Source organism: Dunckerocampus dactyliophorus, chromosome 13, assembly GCF_027744805.1.
Source record: "Dunckerocampus dactyliophorus isolate RoL2022-P2 chromosome 13, RoL_Ddac_1.1, whole genome shotgun sequence".
NCBI lineage: Eukaryota > Metazoa > Chordata > Actinopteri > Syngnathiformes > Syngnathidae > Dunckerocampus > Dunckerocampus dactyliophorus.
This window is the reverse complement of record NC_072831.1, coordinates 15,580,834-15,606,798: the sequence shown is the minus strand read 5'-3', so window position 1 is coordinate 15,606,798 and position 25,965 is coordinate 15,580,834. Positions and strand designations below refer to the sequence as shown.

The 25,965-nt window shown below is 40.7% G+C and overlaps 1 protein-coding gene across 5 annotated transcripts in view; it reads right to left on the bottom strand.

Annotated features, from left to right (window-relative positions):
• arid1b (AT rich interactive domain 1B (SWI1-like)) overlaps nucleotides 1-25,965 on the bottom strand; it is a 263,934-nt gene that overhangs the window by 60,169 nt on the left and 177,800 nt on the right. For all 5 annotated transcript variants that reach the window (XR_008573456.1, XR_008573455.1, XR_008573454.1 and 2 more), the window contains 2 exons: nucleotides 13,286-13,372; nucleotides 1,332-1,460 (listed from right to left, as the gene is read on the bottom strand). Coding sequence is in view for 1 of the 5 variants with exons in the window: in XM_054796793.1 (XP_054652768.1) it covers nucleotides 1,332-1,460; nucleotides 13,286-13,372 (216 nt within the window). In the remaining 4 variants the exon portion in view is untranslated. The remainder of the gene's footprint in view (nucleotides 1-1,331; nucleotides 1,461-13,285; nucleotides 13,373-25,965) is intronic.

The window sequence follows — 25,965 nt, the reverse complement described above, 5'->3', positions numbered from 1 at the left end:
AAGATGTCCAGAGGGAGCATCTGGCAGTCAACACACACTAAAAAAGACCAATGCAATCAAATCAGTTTTGTTGCTTTTGTTGTCACCACCCAAACCACACCCCCTACTCTTTATTATATGGAAAATAATGATTTGTCTTTTTTTTGGTCATAAATACTTAATGGGATTTAAAAGGTTAAAATGCTGAAATTTCAGGTTTAAAATCCTTAAATGATTGCATGTTTGGTAGTTTTGAGCAAGTCTGATGTTAGGGCTAGGTTAGTTTAAACGATTTAGAAATAAAAACAGACAAAACTAATCACAGTTTTTGGTATGTGTACACTTTTGCCACAAAGGTGCTGAGAGGGTGCAATATTCACCAGTCAACTATACATGATATGTAAGATTAAAAGACGCTGGACTTAAAAAATGTGACTACAAAGAAAGTCATCGTAAACTTTTCAAGAATGCAAAGAAACATTTGTTGACAAAAACAATAACAAACCTGTTCTTGTGTAAATGTTACCTGAATTTCTCTCTTTCCTGTTGCTTCTTTTTCTTCTTCTTTTCTTTTAATCAATTCTTAATACTTTTCATGTCAGTGTTGTTTGCACCAGAATGCTGTAATACAGCAACACTATCTCTTTAACGTCAACTGTAAAATGTAGTCACAAAAATAAAAACTTATAAGCTAATTGCGTTTGTTTGAAATGTGGAAGGAGTATTTCACTAAGGGCATTACTTTGTAAAGCTGATAAATGCTATTAAAATGGTTCGAATGCAATATGTGCCACACGATGACATGGGCTGACTGACTGAGCCCTGGATGAATAGATGATAACAAGGGCTATCATTATTCAGCTGATAAACCTTGATGACATCATCATCATCGCCATTCTAGGGCTACCTCATCATCTTCTCATGAAGAGGGCCAAGAGGCCACCCTCAGAAAGTCCCAATTTAATATTCGCCATATAAGACAAGCAAAAAGAGAAAGGATATGTCTTTTAAAACGAATCATTTAATGTTCCCCATTAGCACACTCTCTTTGAAAGCAATGACACTGATGCCAAGGTCCAGAGTGACGGTGAACGAAGGGCCAACTGTCAAAATATATTTATATATAAAAGGAAACTTTCCCGTCAGAGGCCAAAATTCACTCAACCTGACCTCAACCTGATTGAATGACACACATTTGTATAACTAATATTTCTCATGAAAACCTGAAAAGAGTTCTAACTTTTAGAATAATGGTATTCTAAAAGGAAAATGAGTTGTGTGCAGTTAAAATGGCTTCAAGGACTTAGTCTTTGCTATTGGAAGTGGTGATTTTAGTGTGGTGCTGTTCTAACCTGGGTGTCCATACTGGGATCCTTGAGGTGCGTAAGGGCCTTGGGGTCCACATTGGGAGTAGGGACCCATCCCGGGATACAGTGGGAATTGAGAGCCAGCCTGGTTCCTCTGCATGTTCGATATGAACCCTGAAACACACACAGAGATCAAATTAATGAGTGGAATCGCAAAAAAACTAATTTAAATTTGATCACATATGTAAGTACAGTGGACCTTCCAAATTTCTACCAAATTTTTGGGAAAAATATGCCTAAAAAGTCAAACAAACCATTATTATGTGTGAATTCCTTTGCGATTTTATCAAATAATGCGAGACTACTCATTGACCAATTATGGCAGTGTTCCTCAATAAAAAGAGGCCAAGTTCAGAAAAATTAAATGTAATTAACTAAATCCATCCATCCATCCATCCATCCATGTTCTTCCGCTTCTCAGTAAGAAAAGATAAAACAACATATGCCTTTATTACTCCCACAAGGGGAAATTCCAGGTTTACAGCAGCAAAAGTGCAAAGCACACGAGCAATTAAAGTGCAAGCGTAATACAGATCAGAAGTTATATACACTTTATACAGTTGGATATATGTAAGGAAGTCCAGACTTCCTGGTCCCCGGCCACCTCTTCCAGTTCCACCGGGAGGACACGGAGCGTTCCAAATCCAGCTGTGAGACATAATCCCTCCAGCGTGTCCTATGTCTGCCCAGGGGCCTCCTCCCGGCTGGACACCTCACCAGGGAGGGGTCCGGGAGGCATCCAGACTAGATGCCTAGAGCTCTACCCTGAGCTCTACCCTGAGCTCCTCCTGGATGACCAAGCTCCTCATCCTAGTGACCACGGGAGTAACCCTAGTTTAACAAAATGATTTCATTAATTAGGTTAAAATTCTTAATGTAATTAAAGCATGTGCGTCATGTGCAAGCCACACCTCTCTGTTGTGACGACAGACAGGGGTAGAGTGTAGAGTCCCCACAGAGTCACACAGGGTCTGATGATTTCAAGAGCAGTTGAAAAATTGCAAGAATTTACATTTTTGTACTGTCGGATCTTAAGGAGGTTCTAAGTAGAGCTTCAAAATGCAAAAAGAAGAAATGGGAGTGCAACAAAAAGCAACCATTAAACTGAAATAGGCTGTTCATCAGCTGATCAGAAGTTTAAGACCATAAGCCAAAAAAATAAATCAAACCAAACCCTCCTCAAATAGAAATAAAAGTTTCAAAAAAAGACTAATGAGTAACTGTGCCGTTCTTGATTAATCGTCTCTAAAATTGATTCAGGCATGCTTGATGCCAGTGTTTCCAGGAGGCTAGTGGGAATGTTGCTTAAGGGGGTGAAGATGGATTCCCGGAGAGTATCCATTGTCTGGAACTGATGTCCTTTTTTGTAAACTTCCCTTTCCATCCATCCCAAATGTTCTCAATTGGATTTATATCAGGGGAACACGCAGGATGGTCCAAAAGAATGAGGTTATTCCTCTGGAAGAAGTCCTTTGTCAGGCGGGCATTGTGAACTGTAACATTGTCCTGTTGAAAAACCCAGTCATTACCACACAAACGAGGACCTTCAGCAATGCGGGATGACCCCTGCAACATCTCCACATAGCCAGCTGCCGTTTGATTTAAAAGCCTTCTAATGCAAATGCCGTTTGATGGTTATTGGACTGCACTCAGCACCAGTAACAACGTTCATTTCATTTGGGCCAGGGATCGTCCCGTGTCTTGACGGACAGTCAATCAGATCCTGCAGCTCAGGGACGGTGACCTTTTTCTGGGTCTGCCATTTTTTGTTCCATAACCCTCAGGACCTTGTAAGACGTTTAAAATGACTGTCTTACTGCGTCTAAGCTCAGCAGCAATGGCGCGCTGCGAAAGGCCTTGCTCATGCAGGTAAACAATTGGACCGCATTCAAAGAGAGAAAGCTTTCTTGCCTTTCCCATCAAGAGATCATGACAGTGTAAATACCTGACAGAATATGACACTGAATCCACATTTTTTAGATTTTAGCCTTTTAAAGGCTGTGGTCATAAGTTTTGATCTGCTGATGAAAAGCCCATTTCATTTTCATGGGTGTTTATCAGTTAAATATCTAAGTAAATATCTAAGAAACAGGGTAAACAGCTAGACTTTGATAAACAACATTTGCAAAAAAAAAGCCTGGTGACAAGCAAAATCTGAAGTAATATTGACAACCAAAATAGATTTTGGCATTGTTTTCTTGTTTTAAAGAATGATGTTTTTTCTTTATACGGAACATGCATCCTTGGGCTTTTGTCTTTCTCTTCGGCGCTTGCCTGCCTTAAAGTGAAACTACCTGGGGAAACTACCACAAATCCTCCAAAACTTTCTCCAAATCATTTTTTTCAAACCAAAAATCTAAAAGAACACCACCACTGGCTAACATACTGTATGTTATATATATAAAAAAATAAATATATCAGGTCTGTCAAATGATTAAAACGTTTAATGAAATGAATCACACTTTTCAAATTAATTAATCCTGATTAATCACCATTTGCCACTATGTGTGAAATATGTCAATTTTTCTGTATTTTACAAACAGAAAGATGAATGACAGGACACAATTCTATATATTTGTGTGTATTTACAACTCCAAATGAACTGAAAACTTAAATCAAGCTAAAAGATACTACACATGTCTGAAAATGTATTTGCCTAATGCTAGTCTCTTTAATAGTAGCAGAATCACAACTGTGTTATTATGAGTTATGAAGGATTGCGTTCAAAGACACCATGCAACTTAAGTTCAATTCACATGTTTTGAGTGTAGATGTATTCTCTGGGATTTCCGAGCATACTTAAATGCAGCAAATTGCATTTCCGCAGTAAGAGGTACGTTAGTGAGTGATAAGAATACCTACTTATTGTTTTTCCTTGTCTTTCTCTTTATTTAGACCACACATACAGGCATAATAAAGACTTTGTTGTGATTTTCAGAGTGTCAGTGAATGCAACTCGCTGTAGTCTCGTGACAATGAGGAAGGATGACCGGATTAGAGATGTGTGGGACGAGTTGAAGATACATATATGGTGTTGGAATTGCACAGCTGTTGATGTGTTCAGGTCCGAATAAGGATATTAAAGTGACTGTGGGGATGCTGTCGTGGCTCTGTCTGCCGTCATAACAGAGACATGTGGCTTGACATGATGCGCATGCGTTAATGACTCAAAAAATAGTTTTTTAATTAATTAAATGAATTAGTTACCGGCGTTAACGCTCTATTTTTGACAGCCCTAATATATGCATATCTCTTATAAACACGCAATGATATATATACCGTACATATATATCATTGCGTATTTATAATAGGCTATACATTCAGTGATAACTAATGTTAGTAGCTAAACTTTGCTGAATTGATATCTGACACCACACATAACTAGTTTGCGTGTTTGTGTTAGGTCTGCCTATTCAAAGCAGAAAGGGGCGGGACAGTCCCTTTAAATGACAACCACTTGTCACAGCAATCTAATGGGTCAGAGTCTACAAGGACAGGTGTCTGGGTGTTGATCTGGGCCATGCTCTACCTATTGAAAAATTCTGCACTTGTCAGTGGGATCAGCTAATAGAAAAATTGAAAAAAAAAATACCATGTGCAAGCATTAAACACACACACACACACACACTTCCAATGTCACAATCAGTGAACTGTGTGAGCTCGACCTGCAGAGAATGAAGTTAAACATTGTTGTGTGTAAGAGGGAAAAAAGCGCCAGGTGTACAGAATAAGCTGCTGATTTGACCAGTGCTGCTTCATTATTCTAAGCCGTTACTGTCAAAAGGTGCCTCAAAGCCTCTCAGGCTAAAACTCGCCTCCACCATTCAAATTGACATTTGGAGTGATCCTCGTCTGGGCCCGGTGCTCTCAAGCCACATGTACGTTTTTTAAAACCCACAGAAAGGTCTCCCGATGCAGCACAAATGGGGAAAGGTCGCTGGTTGGCCCTTGAACGAGAAAAAGTGTGTGTGTGTTGGATGTTTCAGTATTTCAAACGAGGCGTAAATGGATTTGGACTGCATGGGTGTAAACTTTGATAACCATCCACTTTGTTAGATGAGTGTACACAGGCTGACTCCTTTGTGGTTTGGAACTAAGTGCATGTGTATTTTGTAATTCAATATAAGAGCTGCATCAAAATGAATGTGGTACTATTTTAATATCTATTATTGTGCTCTAGAGCTGCAACAATTACTCAATGAGTCGATGATTAATCGATTATCCAATTAATTAACAACTACTTTGGTATTTGATTGATAAAAAACAGAAATTTTTGCATCTGTCTAGGGCCAAACCAATTACTCAATTAATCGAATAAAGCTTCAGATTAATCAACTAAAAAAATTTAGTTTAGTTTATCTATTGTGCTCTTATAACTGCACTGTATCATATTTTTGATGCCTAAGGCTGAAAACAATTTTGTTCCCTCATTGGACATACGTGTGTCATCACAAGAATTAAGTATTAAATTGTATAAACAACCCTCTCATGAGCTCACCATTCATGGGACCGGCCAAAGGGGTCGGTGCAGAGCGAGCTGGATGGTGGCCGAAGGTGGGAACCTTGGCGGAAACTCAGCTGCAAAAGCTAGCTCTTGGCACGTGGAATGCTACATCTCTAATGGGGAAGGAGCCTGAGATGGTGCGCGAGGTGGAAAAGTTACGGCTAAATATAGTCGGACTCACCTCGTAGCACAGCAAGGGCTCTGGAACCAGTCCTCTGGAGAGGGGCTGGACTTTATTCCATTCTGGCATTGCCAGCAGTGAGAGGCAATTGTTGTTGCCTCCTGGCTCAGGGCCTGTATGTTCGAGTTTAACCCAGTTTCCCTCCGCCTTCGGGTAGGGGGACGGGTCCTGACTGTTGTTTGCACTTACAGGTATGTGCCAAACAGCAGTTCAGAATACCCGCCCTTTCTGGAGTCCTTAGAGGGATTACTGGAGAGTGCTTCCTCGGGGGATTCCCTTGTTCTGCTGAGGGACTTCAACGCTCATGTCGGCAGTGACAGTGAAACCTGGAAAGGCGTGATTGGGAGGAATAGCCCCCCTGATCTGAACTCGAGTGGTGTCTGTTATTGGATTTCTGTGCTTGTCACAGATTGTACATAACAAACACAGGCAGCCGACAGGTACCGGCAGGCCAAGCAGTTTGTGGCTATGGCGGTCGCTGAGGCAGAAACTCACAACATGGGGGGAGTTCGGAGAAAGCATGCGACTTCCAGATGGCTTTGACAAAATTTTGGGGCACCATTTGCCGTCTCAGAAGGAGGAAGCAGTGCAAAATCAGCATCGTGTATGATGGGGATGGTCTGATGCTGATCTCGACTAGAGTTGTGGACCAGTGGAAGAAATACTTCAAAGACCTCCTCAATCCCACCGATACGTCTTACAATACGGAAGCAGTGCCTGGGACTCCACGGTTGGCTCTCCTATCTCTGGGGCTGAGGTTGCCGAAGTTCCGCGGTGGCAGAGCCCAGGGGGTGGATGAGATCCACCCTGAGTTCCTAAAAGCCCTGGATGCTGTGGGTGTGTCTTGGTTGACACAACTCTGCAGCTTCACATGAACATCGGGGGTGGTGCCTCTGGATTGGCAGACCGGGGTGGTGGTCTCCCTTTTTAATAAGTAGGACTGGAGGGGGTGTTCCAACAATCATGGAATCACACTTCTCAGTCTTCCTGGTAAGGTCTATTCCGGGTTTCTGGAAAGGAGGATCCACCAGATAGTTGAATCTTGGATTCGGGAGGAGCAGTGTGGCTTTCATCCTGATCGTGGAAATGTGGACCAACTCTACACTCTCAGCAGGGTACTTGAGGGTGCATGAGAGTTTGCCCAACCGGTCTGTGTTCCTCGAGGAATTCTGTGGGGATTTCTGCAAAAATATGGGGGAACAGACCATCTAATTTGTTCCCTGTATGGCCTGTATCAGAGTTCGGTTCGCATTGCCGGCAATAAGTCGGACCCGTTTCCAGTGAGGGTTGGACTCCACCACAGCTGCACTTTGTCACCGATTCTGTTCATCACTTTATGGTAGTGACGAAAAGGACAAGATTGTGGGTACAAGCGGCCGAATGAGTTTTCTCCGTAGAGTGACTGGGCTCTCCCTTAGAGTTAAGGTGAGAAGGCGTGCCCAGGAGAAACTGAAAGTAGAACTGCTGCTCCTCTGCATTGAGAGAACCCAGATGAAGTGGCTCGGGCATCTGGTCAGGATGCCTCCCCGATGCCTCCCTGGGGAGGTATCCAGGGCACGTCTGACCAGAAGGCGGCCTCGGGGAAGACTCAGGACACATTGCATTATCTCTCAACTGCTTAAGCTGCAGCTCCTGCGACCTGAACTCGGAAAAGCGGAAGAAGACGGATGGATGGGTTGTATCAACATTTAGATACTATATTACATTTAAACAGGATCTCAGAATATTTACAAGTCATGTTCATCAGCTGATCAAAAGTTTAAGACCATAGCTCAAAAAGACCCAAATCCGCCTAAATTGAAATACAATTTTCAAAAAAAGGCTTAGAGTAGCTACACCATTCTTGTTAATCACCTCTAAAATTGGTTTGTGCATGCTTGATGCCACTGTTTCCAGGAGGCTAGTGGGAATGTTTTTCCAGGTGGTGAAGATGGCTTCACGGAGGTCATCCACTGTCTGGAAACGAGAACCGTCAGTCATATGTTGTTTTACTCCGTGCAACATCTCCAGCTGCCGTTTGATGTCCCTGCACAGCCTGAAGCTTCATTGTTCTTAAGGAAAAAGCACCCCAGATCATGATGGTGCCCTCTCCACTCTGCTGCGTGGAAAACATCTCCGTTCATCCTGGGAATAACACTTCCTCATTGTCACTAGACTACAGCGAGTTGCATTCACTGACACTCCGAAAATCACAACAGGTCATGCCAGTAACATTGGAAGCCATCAGGACTATCAAGGATATGTTTTTTCTCATCAGAGAATAAAACTTTCTTCCAACTTTCAACAAGGCTTTGAAAACCTTTTTTGTTCTTAAATCCATTCTGTCGCCGATGCCGTCTGATGGTTATTGGACTGCACTCGGCACCAGTAATAACCTTCATTTGGGCCGAGGATCGTCTCGTGTGTTGATGGACATCCAAGGGGATCCTCCGGCTCAGGGCCTGTGACATTTGTTTGGGTCTACCACTTGACTTTTTTGTTCCGCAACCCTCACGATCTTTTTTACAAGGTTAAAATTAATGTCTTACCGCGTCCAACCTCAGCAGCAATGGCACACTGCGAGAGGCCTTGCTTAGCAGCTCAACAATCCGACCGCGTTCAAAACTGAAAAATATTTTTTTGCCACAAAATCACATTGAAACCACATTTTTACCCAGATTTTGGCTTTTAAAGGCTGTGGTCTTAAACTGTTGGTCAGCTGATGAACAGCCTATTTCAGTATAATTTTTGATTGCAATAAATTGCTTACAAAATTTTTTCGGGTCTCACTCCCATTTTTTCTTTTGCATTTTGAAGCTGTACACTGCAAAAACAGGCATACTGGAAAGAAGCCCAGATTATATTAAAGTGAGACAACTTTTCTTATTTCAAGCAACACATTCTGCGAGTGGGGTAAGCAAGTTGTTCTTATTCACATAGCTAGATTTAAGCAAAATGTTCTTATTACGAGGTAAAAAAAGTAAGCCAAATGCTGTAAGATTCCTAAATTTAAAAAAAAATGCTTTTATGAGGTTAGATTTAGGCAAAATGTTTTTACATATTCCAGATGAAGGAGTATTACTCTTTAAGAGAGATTTTCCTATAGACAAACAACCGTTCATACCTGTGGAGTCTCCAATTGAGAATACCTGCGGGGAGAGTGTCCGGGTTCCGCAGGGAGATCTTTCGACTGAGATTTGAACCTGAGTTCCGAATGATTCATTTGCGTCTGAGTCTGAGCTCTTCAACATGCCTGAAGTAAATTATCTGAATAGAACTTTTTTTTATTTAAAAAGAAAAAAAGTGTTATTGTATTTAAAGTTCACTTAATTTAGGAGAACCATGATTTCCATGTAAATTTACTAGTTTTTAGATTCCCAAACAAAATAAAAAGAGAGTAATATTTTCTTGAATCAAGTTTAATAATTTTACACATTTACATAGATTTTATGAATAGATTTAATATAATACATTTTGGTACGCTTTATGAAATTTGCTGTGCAGCCTTCACAAATCAGCAAATCTTTAAGAAATGGTTGCTTAAAATGGGAATTTTTCACTTTCTTGAAATTTTGTTTTTGCAGTGTACTTACAACCTCCTTAAGATCCAACAGTGCAAAATGTAAATTCTTGCAATTTTTCAACTGGTCTTAAAATTTTCATCAGGAGTGTATCAGAATATCAGCGAACATAGCTGTGTCCACACATGCAGCGCCACACACGCACACACAAACGCTCAGCCTGACGCATTCACAGCTTCCTAGACAGTCAGACAACTCATAATTTTCGGGTCGCTACATTAGCATTATTGTTACTACTATGATTTTATATGGGGATGGAATGAACTCTTGACAGGCAAGTATGATATTGCAGTGACACAGAGGTTTTTGTGTTGAGTAGATGTCCGACTGTTTTGTGTGGCTGTCAACGTGACAGGCGGAGCGCTTGTGTGTGTGTGAGAAGGACGGCTGCAGTGCATGTGTGGAGACAGCTACGTTCGCTGACACTCCTTGGGCCATGTTTGCTGATATTCAAACACAAAAGCACAGACACGGCTCATGGATCGGAAATCTCTGCAGCTGGTATTGGAACTTTCTGATACGTGAGTTCGGTCGATATTGGATCAGATCAGGCCCTTCACTAGTGTGCATGCAGTGCTAAAAACACTAATGATCACTAATATAGTAATTATTCAGTCATGTTCTCTGCCACTTTTCGTTCAAGATCACGGGTAAGCTGCAGCTAAGTTCTAAAGTAATGTAAACTACAACCACAATGATAAACATACTGTTAAATTAATACATCTCTGACTGTGTTATTATCTTTGTAAAGGAAGAATTCTATTGGACCACTGGATTGTGCGGCAAGTGTACCTAATACAGTGGCCAGTGAGCGGGCTTGTTCGCAAGTGTGCAGATTGTTATTGTGTGTCTGACTGTATTGGGGCAGATAACAGACAGAGAGCAATAAATGCTGTATTAATGCATGTGTGTGGGAAAGAGACGGAGGCTAAGACATTTGGAGAAAAAGTGCGTGTGGGAGGGAAAGAGCAGAGATTGGGGCCTGAAAGTGCTTAGGCTGCGATTGTTGGGTTTAAGGAGCGAGGACATTATTGTAATGTTTTGCTTCCATTAGGATGAGGGGATGTTGGGAGAGGAGGAGCAGGAGGAGGAGGAGGAAAAAACACAGTGTGTAATACCGCACTTTAAATTGCCTGGAAAATGGATGGGGAGACGAACAATGTGTAGAAAGCGCTAAAAGCAAATAGCACATTCAAGGATTTCTCTCTTTCTGCTTGGTTCACTCCCCGAGTACGCACACAAACACACAAAAAGCTCTCCCTCTTCCTGGCAGAGTGAACGAAGCTCTCAGCTGGACAGGAGGCAGCCGGCGAAGCATACATGCGAGAAAGTGGGAAGGGACATTTAGCGTATTTATCAAAATGAAGAGACGAGAGCCTCTTAAGGGAGGCAAACCAAGCACTCGAGCAAAGTGGGTGTGCATGGGTGAGAGAGAGAGAGAGAGAGAGAGAGAGAGAGAGTGTGTGTTTGGGGGGGGGGGCGTAATTCTTCAGGAAAAAAAGCACCAAAACACTTTTAAACAGCACTGTTTTCTAAGACTGGAATGGGGTGAGCTCTGGGTTTAAAGGCTTTAGATCCTACTTGATTTCAATCTTGTTGGGAAGTAACCTAATCTGCTCCCGCTCACTGTCTGTCTCCTAGCATAGTTTTTGTGTTATCATTTTCAGTGATGAATAGGACTGCTTTTACAGATGCTGACGTTACGAACAACAAGAACGTCTTCCTAATCAATATTTTTTAGTAAAAAATAGTTTTTAAGTAAAAAAAAAAAAAACACTTGACATTTGCGTTGACATTTCTATATTTTTGCAAACAATAGATACACTGTTTTTTAGTTGATTCCCCACTAACATGAACAGTAGAGTTGTAAACCGTATGAACATTTCGGAACTGTATTACTAGTTGTACTATAAAATACTACTTAAAATAATAGCATATTGTGTCTGAAAAAGTTTGAGACTTTTAGGGTATTTTAAAAAATGTTTTCAAGTAGCCTTAAAACTATTGAGTAGACCCATTTGGCCAATAACATACTGCACTAACAACACTATATGTTGTTTTGCTTTGTTGCAAAAATGACAAATACTATTAAAATATCATAATCATGATATGTTGTCTTCTAATCACAAAATATTATACTTTATTTAAAAAATGAATTTCTACAAAATTGATGCCATATTTTCAAAGCGATAAGGCAGTTGGTGGAAATTTTTTTCTAGCCATTACAAAATACATTTTGCATGAAACTCTACTAAATTTTCCTTCGAACAGGCCACTCAATTTTTTTCTGGTGTTCTCAAAACAAAGAAAAGCAAGAATGCAGCACAGAAATCCCTCATTCATTGCTGTTAACTCATTCAATAGCAAAGACCTATTTATATGTTTTTATAAAACCAAACGCCCGATCCCAAAGACATCTTTTAAGACATAAGACGTATTTATACATCTTTTTTTTTGCGCAACAGGCAAAAGGAGGTGATGATGCAACTGCACAGTAAAAGATGTCACTGTCACTGCAGTTTTAAGCCATAAAAACGGCCACAAGGTGGCAGAAGTGCATTTGATACGAGCTCGGCATGGATCATTTACATGCACTAACACACTCGACAGCAAGGAGGAAGTGGAAGCGCATGGAGGAGTGTAGCTTGCAGAAGGTTACGCATTGTAGGGAAATTTTAACGCATACACACACACACATACACACACACACACACGCACAGGCGTGCTCACACAGTTTAGTTCCAAATGTGGAAAATGTAAATAGTTCATGGTGTTATATTTGTAACTAAATTGTTATTTTGATGTAAAACAACCCTTTTATGTGTTGTTTATGTTGTGGTACAGTTGTTTAGATATTTGAGCTGTCACAAAAGCAGAAAATCTGTGTCAAAGTGACAGTTATGCTTGAAATGTACCTTTTCACAAAAAGCTGTTCTGCTGCTGATTAATGAACCGTAAAAGGTAGAAAAAAAAACTTTTTTTTCTGATGCAAGACGAGAGTCAAATCTTTCTTTTTGGTATAGGTTCCATGTTTATATAGCCACAGAACACAATATTCTGTGTGCCTTGAAAATCTGTCAAAGTCGTCTAAAATGGCGGGTACTGAAGGGGTTGTCTTTTGAATAATGGCTGGGATTGAATGAGTTAATTGGTTCCAGACCCGACCATGGTAAGTGAATTTCCGCAAAGTAGGAGTCCTTCTTTATAAATGTAATATGTTCATAGTTAGAGCATAGAAAACCTGTTTATGACCTTCTACATAAAGTTTTTTTTTTTTTTTTTTTTACATTTTTAGAGCCCTCTAGACATGAAATAACACCCCTAGAGAACCTTTACACTCGTATTACGCAATATAGTAGAGATAAGTTCAGACTTGAGTTTGATTTTGAGTTGAGCCGTACTCAACCACAAAACAGCATAAAATTAATTAATATATTTTGGAAAAATGTTGATAAAGCGAATCAGCGACATTCAAACCACAAAGTGACGAGGGATGACTGTAGACCCATGATTATGTCTTTGTTGAAAATCGTCAGCACGTTTTTATCTCGTCATTGTTTCCCTCAGTGGATTTGAAATAAATAAAGCCTGATTTGCTATCTATGAGTCAAGAGTGTAGAAGATGCATCTTTTTTACTCAAAATCTAACAAATACTATCATCACATGCATGCACGCATTTAGTGCTGTCCATACCTCGCTCCTGAGCCATAGGTGAACGCGTGATCGGTGGGTGAGATCCATCCGGTCCGTTCCCAGAGCTCTGTGGGGTCAAGGTGGGGCCTGTAGGAAGATTTAAAAAAAGAGATTTAAAAAAAAAAAGAAAAGATTTGTCTTCTTTTGCTGTGTGACTGAGTGTTAAAGCACTCATTGTGTGTATTCACTATCAGTTAATGTACTTCCAGAGGACATGTCAAGTCTTCTGACCCTGTTCTACCTCTTTGTGTAAGCATTAAAACATGGCAACAATCCCCTGTAGGAAAGCAGAGCCATTTGAGGATCATTGATTATGTGCTTGTGCGTGTCTTTGGCCTGCGCTGGTTCCATTGAAATCCAATAAGAAGTTGAGAGTCTGATTAGGACAATGGCAGACAGGGACCATAGTGGATTGATTTGGCCCACAGCAAGGAGAGAGACTGGCAAACGTAACCTTTTATCTTTGGATTCCGACCTTACAACAGTTTTTGTCCGTCCAAACTTAACTGGCTATTGATAAGGTAAAAAGAAAACACTGTTAGAACTCAAAAGCATGCAGGACCGAACCAAATTCTGACTCTGTTAATCTCTATGTAGTAATTACAAATGAATGTAGTCGTTCCTCACTACATCGTGCTTTGAATATTGCACCCTTGCTCTATCACATTTTCTTTAAAAAAAAAAAGGCAATTAAAAAAAAAAATGTTGAAATTAGCGATCATTATCGGCCGATTTCCGTGAAAAAGCCGAAACTTGCTTTACAATGCTGATCACATCCGCCCCCATTGCAGCATCCAGGCTATAGTGACCGTCTCCCGCCCACTTTCTCTTCACAAGTTTTGCACCCTGCAAAACACGCCACGGAAAATGTCTCGCCGGGGTAGCGCATTGTGCGGCATTTGGGGGGCGAGCATTTGGCAGGGTGTGGTGAGTAATGGGCGCCACACACAGGAGGCAACATCGCCTCTACTCCATTCATTTTCAACTAAACCTGCGTGATACGGCGATTATCGTGTGTCACCTCGTGTGAAAGTTCAACAATATTCAAGTTTTCATTGCTGTCGCCCAGACAAGGACGAATTAGCGGGAGTTTCATTGATCGACCAATGAGCAGCTGCCCGTCGCCTCCAGTGTGCGGCACCCATAAGACGATGGCCCGAAAAGTGGTGGGGTGCATGGGGGTCCTCCTGGAGCGTAATCAAGCTGATCTCGCATCCAAATTCTCCTTAAAGGTGCCTGATTCCTCTAAGTTTCACCAGCGATTTAGAAAAAGTACGTCAAATATGTTTTTGTCTAAATGTTATGGTTCCCCTTTCATATTATATACAGTAGCCCAAGGGTCACCAACATGAGCCCCCCATGACCGCACGAGGCGCCTTCAAGCCTGCTTTTCATTCAGGTTTTTTGTTGATAATGTGAGAAGACTCGAAAGAAATGTGAGTTGTGGACACCAGCATTTTGTTACTATTCTGGTAAAACAAGCATATTCGCTTTGTTTGGGTTGAAATGATCTTTGAAAATAAATGTTGCAAAAATGAGTAGCTCTTGGCCATTTTCATTTTGTAAAGGTAGCTCTCACAAGAAAAAACCTTGGTGATCAGTATTGGTATCGTCCTATTTCACTCATGGATGATTGGTATCGGCAGCATAAAACCCTGATTGGAGCATCCCTAATTGAAATACAAGGAATACAAGGCATATGTAGCATTCTGGTCATTAGGCATCAGGAATGTTACATTGATGAGACATAGATTACATTACCTTCACACTGAATATAGTTAGTTATGGCATGTGTCCCACATGATAGAGTGAAAAAAAGTTCTCCTTCTGCGTGGAAGTGGTACATTTTTGGCTTCTTACTTTGTCCTTCCTCCCCACTCTGTTTAAAACACTTGCTTAAGTTAAAAACAAATAAATTGGAGGCTAACTAGTTAGCATGGTAGCTTGCTATATACTATGAGCGGCGGCCATCTCTTATGGCCCTGCAGTGATCCCATTGCCTGCGCAATGTGGTGTAAACGATAATAGGCGACTATAGGGGTGTTATTTCATGCCTATAGGGCTTTAATAATGATAAAAACTGTATATAGAAAGTCATGACTGGAGGTGGCACACTATCAACATAAACAAAGCCAATTAAGTCAACATAATTGCTTTGCATAAAACTGCATAAACAACATTTCATTCTGCCAGGCTGCCTACACAACCACAGGCACTCGCACACGTGAAAGTAATAAAAGTAATTGCACAAACACATGTAAATAAACACTCACAAGTCGACAAGGAAACACAGTAAGAGCACAAAGGCATTGGATATGTGCCAAAAATGTCACACACACGCGCACACAGACCCCTGCCTCACACATGAGTGGATCCAGCGGCACCGCTTCAAAGGGAGAATATTCGATTAGTTAGTCTGTCAACATGTGGAAGGAGGGAAGGGAAAACATCCGTGTGCTATCGTTGAAGCAACCCTTAGATAACACTGGAGACATTAGCGTCGTGCCTCGACATGTTTAGGATGAAAATATTTCATCACAAGTTTGCTGTGAAACACAACTACAGCACTGCAGGAACATGCGGGAACACTTAGTTGAACGGCACTTTTGAGGTCATGATCACAGCTAGCATTGTGTAGTGTTACTTTCTTTAAGAGTGTAATCTTAAAATGGATGACAGATTTCATGAACACACCACAGTAATCCTTATTGTGGCCTCATATCGATTACTAACGTGCTTGTTTGAGGGTATTACACAGTACAGTACTGCACAATACTATGAAGGACTATTAGGGTCACACTGATAAACATACTCAGAAAACATACTCAAAGAATTATGAGAATAAAGTTGAAATCAATGAGAATAAAAATAACATGATAATAATAAAGTCATATATTACAAGAAAACAGTTGAAATAATTAAATTGATTAAAGTTTCACACAAATAAAAACATATAATGGGAACACTTTCATTTAGATGGTGGATACTGGCGACCTTCAGCATTGCTAGCTAAACAGAAATCGCTGTCACTCGTCTTGTATCTTGCAAGTCTACAAATCTTAGAACAATATAAGAGTTTTCAAATTTCAAGGCTAACTAAACAGCTCATTCGTCCTGCACCTTGCAGTCTGCATGGAGCTGTAGTTGTCAATCAGTGCCAGTCAAACAACATACCTGTTAATGCGTTAATGCGATATCGTACCCATCACAACTCAATATCAGGGAATGCTCGTATTGTGTTATTGTCGTGACTATTTCTCCTTCTTCGCTTTGCTGCACGTCCAAGGTTGTGTTTTGTCTCTCGACGTGACGTCACAGCCAAGATGACGGTGATTCAGAAAACTCGCCGAGGGGGGGGGGGCTATGATAATCACAACTTCATTTCACTCGTATTTTATAGTTGTTTACTGGCGGATGACAGCAGTATGAGCAAAACACTTTATTAAGTCAGTACTTTCATTTTGTTATTGTGACACGAGCACATTAAAGACTTACCCTGTCCTTGCAGATAAAACTGTCCCACACATTTCTAACTTGCAATATAATCAGCAGTTTTCATTCTAAAAATGTCATCAATCCATCTGAACAGTCTAATCCGAACACCACTGACGTACCTGCAAACTGACACATTGTAACAAGCATGTGCAATCCAAATGACTTTTAGCATTAGGGCACGCAAGTGGCGACATATGATATACGTGGACAAAGCAAAAACATGTTCATGTATAGCACAACTTTGCTAAACTTACAATACAATGCTCTGTTTGCATGATGTGTTTGTAACCCGTCTGCAACTAATGCTGTGATTCATTCAGCTACACACAACGGCAGGCTGGAGCTAGTTGGTTCTGATGGGCTATTACACAAATCATTTGACAATAATCTGAATGCACAAAATAACGATATAGTCCTGCAGATTAAACTACAACATTGGTTTGTTTTAGCAGATGAGATAGACGTTTACTGAACTGTGAAACAACGAAATTTGACCCGATGAAATGTGTGCGTATGTGTGTGTGCGTGTGTGCGCGCAGAGAGGCATGCCAGGCATCAGCTTTGCTGTCAAGGCTTGTTTGCTTGGCTGACAGACTGATGGTGGCAGCAGATTGTGTTGTATGTGTGTGTGTGCCACTGTGAAGGTACCACACAATCATGCAATGTGTCGTCTGAGACAGAAGCAGCAACATATGAGGCCTTTGCATCTATGTGAGAGGAATTAAGTGAGATGACAAAGACAGAAAAGGGAAGAAAAACCCAGCAACAGAAAGCCTCAATGGGGAAAAGAAAACAGATAAGAGAGGAGTAGTATACATTTGACAAAGCCACAGCCCCTCCCTGTTACTCCAGTTAAGCTTCCAGCACTTCGTAATTATTTCACTACCAATTAGTGTCCAAACAAAGCCTATCTCTCCCTGACAACCTCCTCTCCCTCGCTCCCCTCCTCCTATCCTCACCCAAAATGCCATTAAATAATTATGCTTAAATAAAACAAACAGGCTCCACAGTGAGTCCTGGCACGCTTAATCTGTACCATTAATAATTCATACACTGAATCTCTGACGCGCAGTTCTTCACCATGTGCTGCCGAGAGAGAAGCGAGAGAGCTAAATGTCAGCAGTATATCACTCCCTGTATACACAAAAAATAATAATAATCTGTATGGAAATGCTTCTGCCATGCAGGTCGTCTTCTGGGCTTTGCATGTAAGTGTGTGTGTGTGTGTGTGTGTGTGTGTGCTTTGTGTTTACCCATTTGTAGGAGACTCGCTGCACCATGCAACTGTGCATGTTGAACAAGACCCCGTATGTCTGTGTATGTATTTACCATCAAACTATGTGGCTTTGCATGTACTGCATACACGCTTGAATGATGGCGCTGGAATATTACGGCCTTTGTGTGTTTGCTTCAATGCATGAGTGTGTATTCAATCAACCCTTATCATTATCAGTGTGTATTCAAGCTCATAATTAGCACTTACTCGGCTTAGCGTGGCTCTACTTGTTATTGACGTGTTTACATTGGTTAAAGCAGGTACTACCAATTACTACAAGGTACTACGGTATTTGTAGTACCTGGTCAGCTAAACATTTCTAAAATCAAATGTCAAACTTATTCATGCTTGCATAGGAACCCTTGGCGTGTTTTTTGCAGTTTGCTGTACTATTTCGGAGTGGACAAGCAAGTAAAGCCGAAAGAGCTGAACCAAGTCTGTCCCCAAATAGCTTATTTCAGCAACGTCTCCTGCTGTGTTCACAACATGACGTTGAAGGCATATATTAGTTAGAGTGGTGTGAAATGTGTTAGCCCCCTTCCTGATTTCTTGTTTTTTTTTGTTTGTCACACTTAAATGTTTCAGATTATTAAACAATTTTAAATGCTAGTCCATGACAACACAGCTGAACACAAAATGCAGTTTTTAAATTAAATTAAGTTAAAAAAATCTACACGGCCCTGTGTGAAAAAGTGATTGCCCCACCTGTTAAAACATAACACACACAGACACACACACACCAGACTTGATCGCCGGAACAACAGGCTTTTATTGCAGGTTTGAATTATCTCACAACAGGCACAATAATCCATAATAAAAATCCCTAATAAAAACAAGGGCTACTGTTGCTGCTGCAACTCAAGACAAGCTACAACTCAAACCTGAATCCCCGACATCACTTCCTGTCCGCACCCCACTCAGCTCCTCTAGCACTGGAACACATTCACAGCAACACACACAAGCATGAGTCCTATTTGTGTTTTAAATGGCTTATTTCTCTTATTATGTCTACGACATTGGGTAATACAATTGTAAAGGTGACTATAGGGGTGCTATTTCTCGTTTAGAGGGCTATAATTATGTTAAAAGCAGGGTTTAGAAGATTGGAAAGGTTTTCAATGCTCGAGCTGTGAATATATTTGATTTATAAATAAGGAATCCTACTTGGCGGAAATTCACTTATCACGGTCAGCTCTGGAACCAATTAACCATGATAAACGAGGGCTTACTGTAACAACACAAGAAAATTCTGTCCATTCATTCGCTTGCCTTCTTTGTCGGTAACTACTGCACTTTTGCATTATAGTGTTGCAATTATGACAGTGACTTGAAAGTGAATAACAGTTCAGTTGACACAATGCTACTGACAAGTATGGAACCTATGGTTTTTATTACAAAGAACACATCATCCTAATGTGTTGATGATGTCTGACAGAGAGACAGGACGATGCATGATGCATGTTGAAGGCCAATTGTGAGCAGGAGGATTAAAATGAGGAAACTATTTGGTATTTCACTGAGGAGTCAAATAACTGTAATTTGCTCTGTATAAAAAGGCACTTAGCCAGCACAACCATTTTCCACAATTTTCCACGATACAAGGGAATGGGGCCGAAAGCAATGGGAGTTCATTGCATTTATTTTGGGGAGATAATGCTCCTCGCTAAAAACCAAAAACACATTTGAAATTCCTCTTCCGCAAGTACTGTCAAGGCAAGCCGGAGTCTCCTTTTGAAGAGAGGGAATGGGGTCTTTGAAGCTTTTTTCATCAGGGTTTCAAACGCAAAAGCTTGTTAAGTTCAAAGCTGAGGGGGAGGACTTGTGGCCATATTTCTGTTTTGTTTCAGGGCTCGGCTAATATTATATTAAGTTTTGTAGTAACGGTGTGTGTGTGCGTGTGTGTGCGTGCGTGTCAACGTGTCTTGTGAGAGACTGGGTGAGACCGTATAATGCAGATAAAGGAAAGTGAGGTGTACAGTCAATGACAAGACCCTATTCATTGCAGATAACAATACATAAAAGTATAAGTACAGAACAAATGCATACTGTACATAAGGAGGATGCAATAAAGGGTCACCATAGCCAGTCACTCGCATTCATTTTTTGGCTTAGTTTTACTTCCTGACGCAACCCTCCCAATTCTCTGGGCCTGGGACCGGCACTGGTTTGTTAAGTACCTTAACAAACACTGCAGATTGACGATTTTTGCAGGGGTTACCGTCGAGGACTACAAGCAATTTATATGGGCTAGCTCCTAGCTTGACATTGACAAGCTAGTCTTTCTTATTTCAGATCAATATGTCTATTTGCAATGACTGTTGTAATGATTACATTCTCTCCACAACCCTCAAATTCTCTCCATTGTTCTCCAACGCCATTGTTCACTCGTGACCAGGTTTCGGTCCTAAATATGTCTGATACACTTATTAAACGTAAAGTATAAAATGTATTGGACTTACCGCTAATGAATGATAATGTAAAAAGATCAATGAACAGATGGACTGTGACTCAAGTTGTAGCCAGGTCACAGCACACAACTATGGTGTGTTCAAGGATTGCCGAACAAAGTGTGAAATCTCAATACTAGACAAGAAAACATTATCAGTGAAGCATTAAGACACGAACATGTACAAATTGTGGGCTTTCTCACACTGGTACATGTACAGTATACTGTACATTTTATCTGTATTATAAGGTACAGTAGAACCTCGGTTAGCGTCCACCCTCGCTTAGCGTGTTTTTTAGTTACCGTATAAAATTGACGCCCAAATTTTGCTTCAGTTTGCATACATTTCCTGGTTAGCGCGCAATATGGACATCTTGTCGTGTTATTAATACAATGCGTGAGTCCAACTGTGTTCTTAATGTATTTTTATCACAAAAGTCCTTATTAGCATAGCTTGCTAACAAAATTGCAGCTGGAACCGGAAGTCAGCTACATCGCCCGTCTATGATGTTATTAGTGATTGACTCAAAAATGGTAACATAATTCTAAATACATTTAATGACAAATGAATGGAATAAATGAGCATTTGGTTACTTTTACCGTCATTGAAGACGTGACCGTTTCCAAAGACACAATGCGGCAGGGAGACACCACAAGGACACCAGCTTCCGGTTTTGTCCCGTTCTTGTTTATTTCTTGAATTCTATTCTCATCTTTTTATCAAAATGCTGGCACTTGCAACTTTCTTTGGCCTGATTTGGGTTACAGTATTGTGTAAGAACCACGACTAAATTCAAGAAATAACTCATGGCAAAACAGAAAGGTGGTGTCCGTGTGGTGTCTTGCTACCGCATCGTGTCTTTTTTTTTTTTTTTTTTGAGTTTTTTGAACATTTTTGGTGCTGTGAAAGGGATTAATTGGATTAACATTATAGGAAAAACATCATTTGAGTTCTGGAATGCATTAATGACACGAACCAACGTTCCACTGTAGTAATAAAGGATTCCCGACTTACACTGAAGAAGATGTGTTTTCTGCAGAAAGAAATGCCCATTTTTTGAGAAAAAAACACACACACACACACACACACACACACACACACACACACACACACACACACACATATATATATACACACACACATACATGTATATATAAATAAATAAATCTAAATATCGGCTTTTCATACGCTAGTCCTTTAATACAACATTTTGATATTTTTTTAAACGTTTGCAGGGCCGTGAATAATGAATCGCTAACGTGTGGGGATCCACTGTATTATATTTTCAAGTGCAATCAACAGAGTGGTATTTCTTCAACAAATTGTTTATTATTGTGATTGTAGTATGCAGTCACCTAGAACTGCACCGTAACATACTGTGAGCTGTTTATAAAATGTTTGATACAGCAGTTGGATCTGATCTACCTCAAAAATACAGGTGTTCCTCTTTTTGTGGCCAGTGATAGACACAGTCCCCTTGGAACAGAGGGGGCTATTTTTCCAAAGTGAGGGTACAACAGTGAGCTCAAATAAAGAGAAAGTGCTGCTTCAGCACTGTCTCCTAATACAACCCTTAGGTTGTAAATGCACACACACACACACACACACACACACACACACACACAACAAGGTAATATCTCCTTCCTGACTTTATATAGAGAGAGGAAAATAAACAAGAGGTTCCAGTAATGGTGGTTTAGCTCGCAATGGGTGCAAGCCAATGCCTCTGCAAGCCAGGGGCTGACGCCAGTTTAACTACCCCTGCAGGGGACAAGTGCAGGCCTGCAGTGGCTCACAAAACAAGCGCTCTCACTCTCCAGAGATCCTCATTACTTTCAGCGCTGAGTAGCAAGTGTAAGTAAAACAAAAGTGCAGCTTAAGCTAAAAATGCAGCGAGCAGGATGCAGAGGAGCGAGCGAGATGTAGATGTTGGGGAGAGCAAAATAATTGAACACTGTGCTCCAATTTGAATATTCCACTTGGACAGAGTCAGAATAGAATTTCTTTAAACGGCTCACATGGTCTTGTTTTTATTCTTATGTTTGTTTTGTTTGTGCTGTGTGAATTAGTTGCCAGCGGGGAGGACATTTTGCTGTTCTCACATCATGGAGGAGAGGCAGAGGCATGTGGGAGAAGGGAAAGATTTCGAGAGTGGGTAGAGGTTTAATGTGCAGAAAGGGATGGGAGGAAGAAGATAAAACCAAAGGACAGAAGAGGGAAAAGAGAGCTGGAGGAGCAGTACAGAGGAACACAGAGGAGAGGGAACAGAGGCAAGAACGGGGATGGAAAAATGGGCCTGGTTCCTCGGTGGGAGGCCTCCACCACAGCAACGCTCTAGGCGAAGACAGCAGTAGAGACACACAGAAGGGAGGTCGGGGGTGGATACGAGGGAAAGTGAGACACAAGAGGCAAAATAAGAGAGAGTGAGCATGATGAAAGTAATACGAGGCCGAGAGAGGGACAGGGAGAGCCACAGGCAGTGTTCCCATACAGCCTCTTTGGGAGTGGTGTGACGAGGAAAAAAATAGCAGCCTGGTTCCGCTCCCTTCACACTGCATCAAAATTCATCCCCCTACTCTCTCTCCCACAGCCTTCTTGTAATAACATGCACCCCTAACGGAGGAAAAATAAGTTTGGAATGAGCATTCCCATGGCGTGTTTTCCACTCTGATATTTTGCCGCTTGCAAATGAGTTTCTCTCTGTGCTGGAGGAAGTCATTTACTGACAACATTATCAACAATGGCCACCCTAAAGCATGCAGCTCTCATTTGAACCCTGCACCGGGATCCCTTCCAAGCATCTGTGATTGATCTTTGACCTCAGTGTGGAAAATACCTAACATCACCACAAAGCTATTTTTACATCTGTTGTTCTCATGTAAGCACAGATTGCACAAATACAAATGAATTCCCCTACACCAAATCATAGCCTAGATTGAGAGATGATACAAAGGATAAGAGGCAATGGAAAACAAGAGGGATGAAATTTTCTAATAAAGAGCCTTGAGCTAACCAACTGCCTAAACCGGCCTTGTATGCCACTGTGTGCCATGTTCCTCCGAGCATGCCCTCACTGTCCTCCATTCTTCTCTATAACCATGGAAGCCCAACGAAGCACAAGATAAACAATCCTGGAATTTAGACAGTTTAAAAGTACTTTTAGTAAGCCTGTATGTCTGTAGCTTTAATGCTAATGAGCTGTGTTTGTTGTCTCTGGCAGTGTGTGGCTCCAAGAAGCACTATTGTCCACTTTTTACATATACAGTGACCTCTGTAATGAAATATTTTCATAGTTATGGCATAGAAAACCTGGTTATGATCTTCTACGCTTTTTTGTAAACATTATTAGAGTCTTCCAGACATGAAATAACACCCATATAACCATCTTTACATTCATATTATCCAACATAGTAGATATAATCAGAGAAAATAAGCCATTTAAGACATAAATAAAGCACATGCTTGTATGTGTCGCAGTAAATGTGTTCTGGTACTATCAGGTGAGCAGAATGGGTGGCAGACAGGAAGTGACATCGGGGTTTCAGAGTTCCAGCTTGTCGTGGGTTATGGCCTCAACAGTAGCCCATGTTATTAACATGATTGTGATAATTATTTGCATTATGTTATTATTGTTGTGCCTGTTGTGAGATAATTTAAACATGGAATTAAAGCCTGTTGTTCCGGCGATCAAGTCTGGTGCTTGTCTCGCCAAATAATTACTTTCGACACATGAAGAATACTACAGTCACAATTTGAATCGTCTTCTTAATGGCTTATATTTGTATTTTAGTTCATTCAGCCATTTTTATGCTTGAAAATGCTTCATTTAGGCAAAATATACGTACAATTTTCTTAAATATGTATATTTTTTTGACCAATAATAGGCCGTATTCAACTACAAAATAGCATGATTTATGAATTTATCTAACTTTGTAAAATGACTCACTGTGTCATCTTACAAAGAACACTAAACTCATCACACAGCAAATTAACACTAAAAGGTATGCCTGACAAGGCAAGGCAAGTTTGTTTATAGAGCACAATTCATACACAAGGTAATTCAAAGGGCTTTACAAAAAGAAGGGCAAAGGACAAATACACAAACATGGACCAATATGAGTTTAATAAAAAAAAAAAACTTAAAGTTTTCCCATTATGCATTGCGTCTGAGCAATGCATTTATTGGGGCGCTGCAATGATGTCAGCCTCCCTCTGAGCTTTGGGCTTCTCTGGCTAACTCTGGTGGACAGAGGCAGCATCGTAGCACCATCAATCCATTTTCTATGCTGCTTGTCCTCCAATGAAATGCTTTGCTCAAACAAAAAAAACAACTTTAAAATGTTTTTTTTATTTCAAACTCTTATTGGTACATGTTTATATTTATTAGGTATACCTTTTGAGAGTTGAGTTGCTGTGTGATGAGTTTAGTGTTGTTTGTATGATGACACCATGAGTCAGACTGTTATATTGAGTAATGACCTCCTGCAATTTCCAATGGCTTGACAAGCTCGTAGTGAGTTGACATACTGTAGCTCATGATTGGCTACTGTCAAATAAAGAGCTGCCCTGTCCTCACGGACTCATGTGCACCACAGTATGCCATTTTATGACATGGACACGTGTGGTTTATACACCGGTGCGGCTTATATATGTATAAATCTGTTTTTGCTCTAAATTTAGTGGGTGTGGCTTATACACGGGAATTTACGGTATTTGTGCTCCGTATATGTGAAGTTTGATCTGTGACCTTAGGTAACAGCTTCAGCCATGTAATGCATACAACTTCAACTCATTTTTGGTTGAAGTGATTCAATACCGGCAGGTTGTCAGCTTGTCAAAAACCAGCCCTTACACACACTCCACACGACATCAACACCATTTCATCTGAGAATATCGCAGCGCTCTCAACATATACAAAACAAGCTTTTTGATTGATGGAGTGTCTGCTGCTATTAAAACAACTTTAAATGGGGGATGCAAACTTTTTCAGCATTTTGTGTTCCACAATTTGATTCCTCTCAAGCACTAAAACAGCATCCATCTCCTCCATATCAGCCCCCAGCTTTAGCTCTGGTGCTCGATTCCACTTTACAGTTATGTGGCCAAAAGACACATATCTTCTTGCATTATCCCCAAAGTCTCATGGAAGGAGAAAATTATTCAGAGGACACTCAACCGCTTTCAGTGATGAAGGTGCTTGTGCGGTGGCGAAGGAGAGCTTGTTTTTGTGAGTAAGAGGTTGTGCAATGTGATTTCTGCTCGGTTTTCTGCTCGATTCACAAATTCACAAATCTAGTGCAACAGGAAAATCAATTTGGCCCAGTGTGTGTCGTTTTGACTCCAGGAGAGCAAGGCAAGGCTAGATAATATTCCAAAGTATTGGATTTTCCTCATGGAGAGACTAGGAAAGGGAGAAGAAGGCAAGAAGAGGGAATTACAGGCATGCCGTGATAGATTTGTGC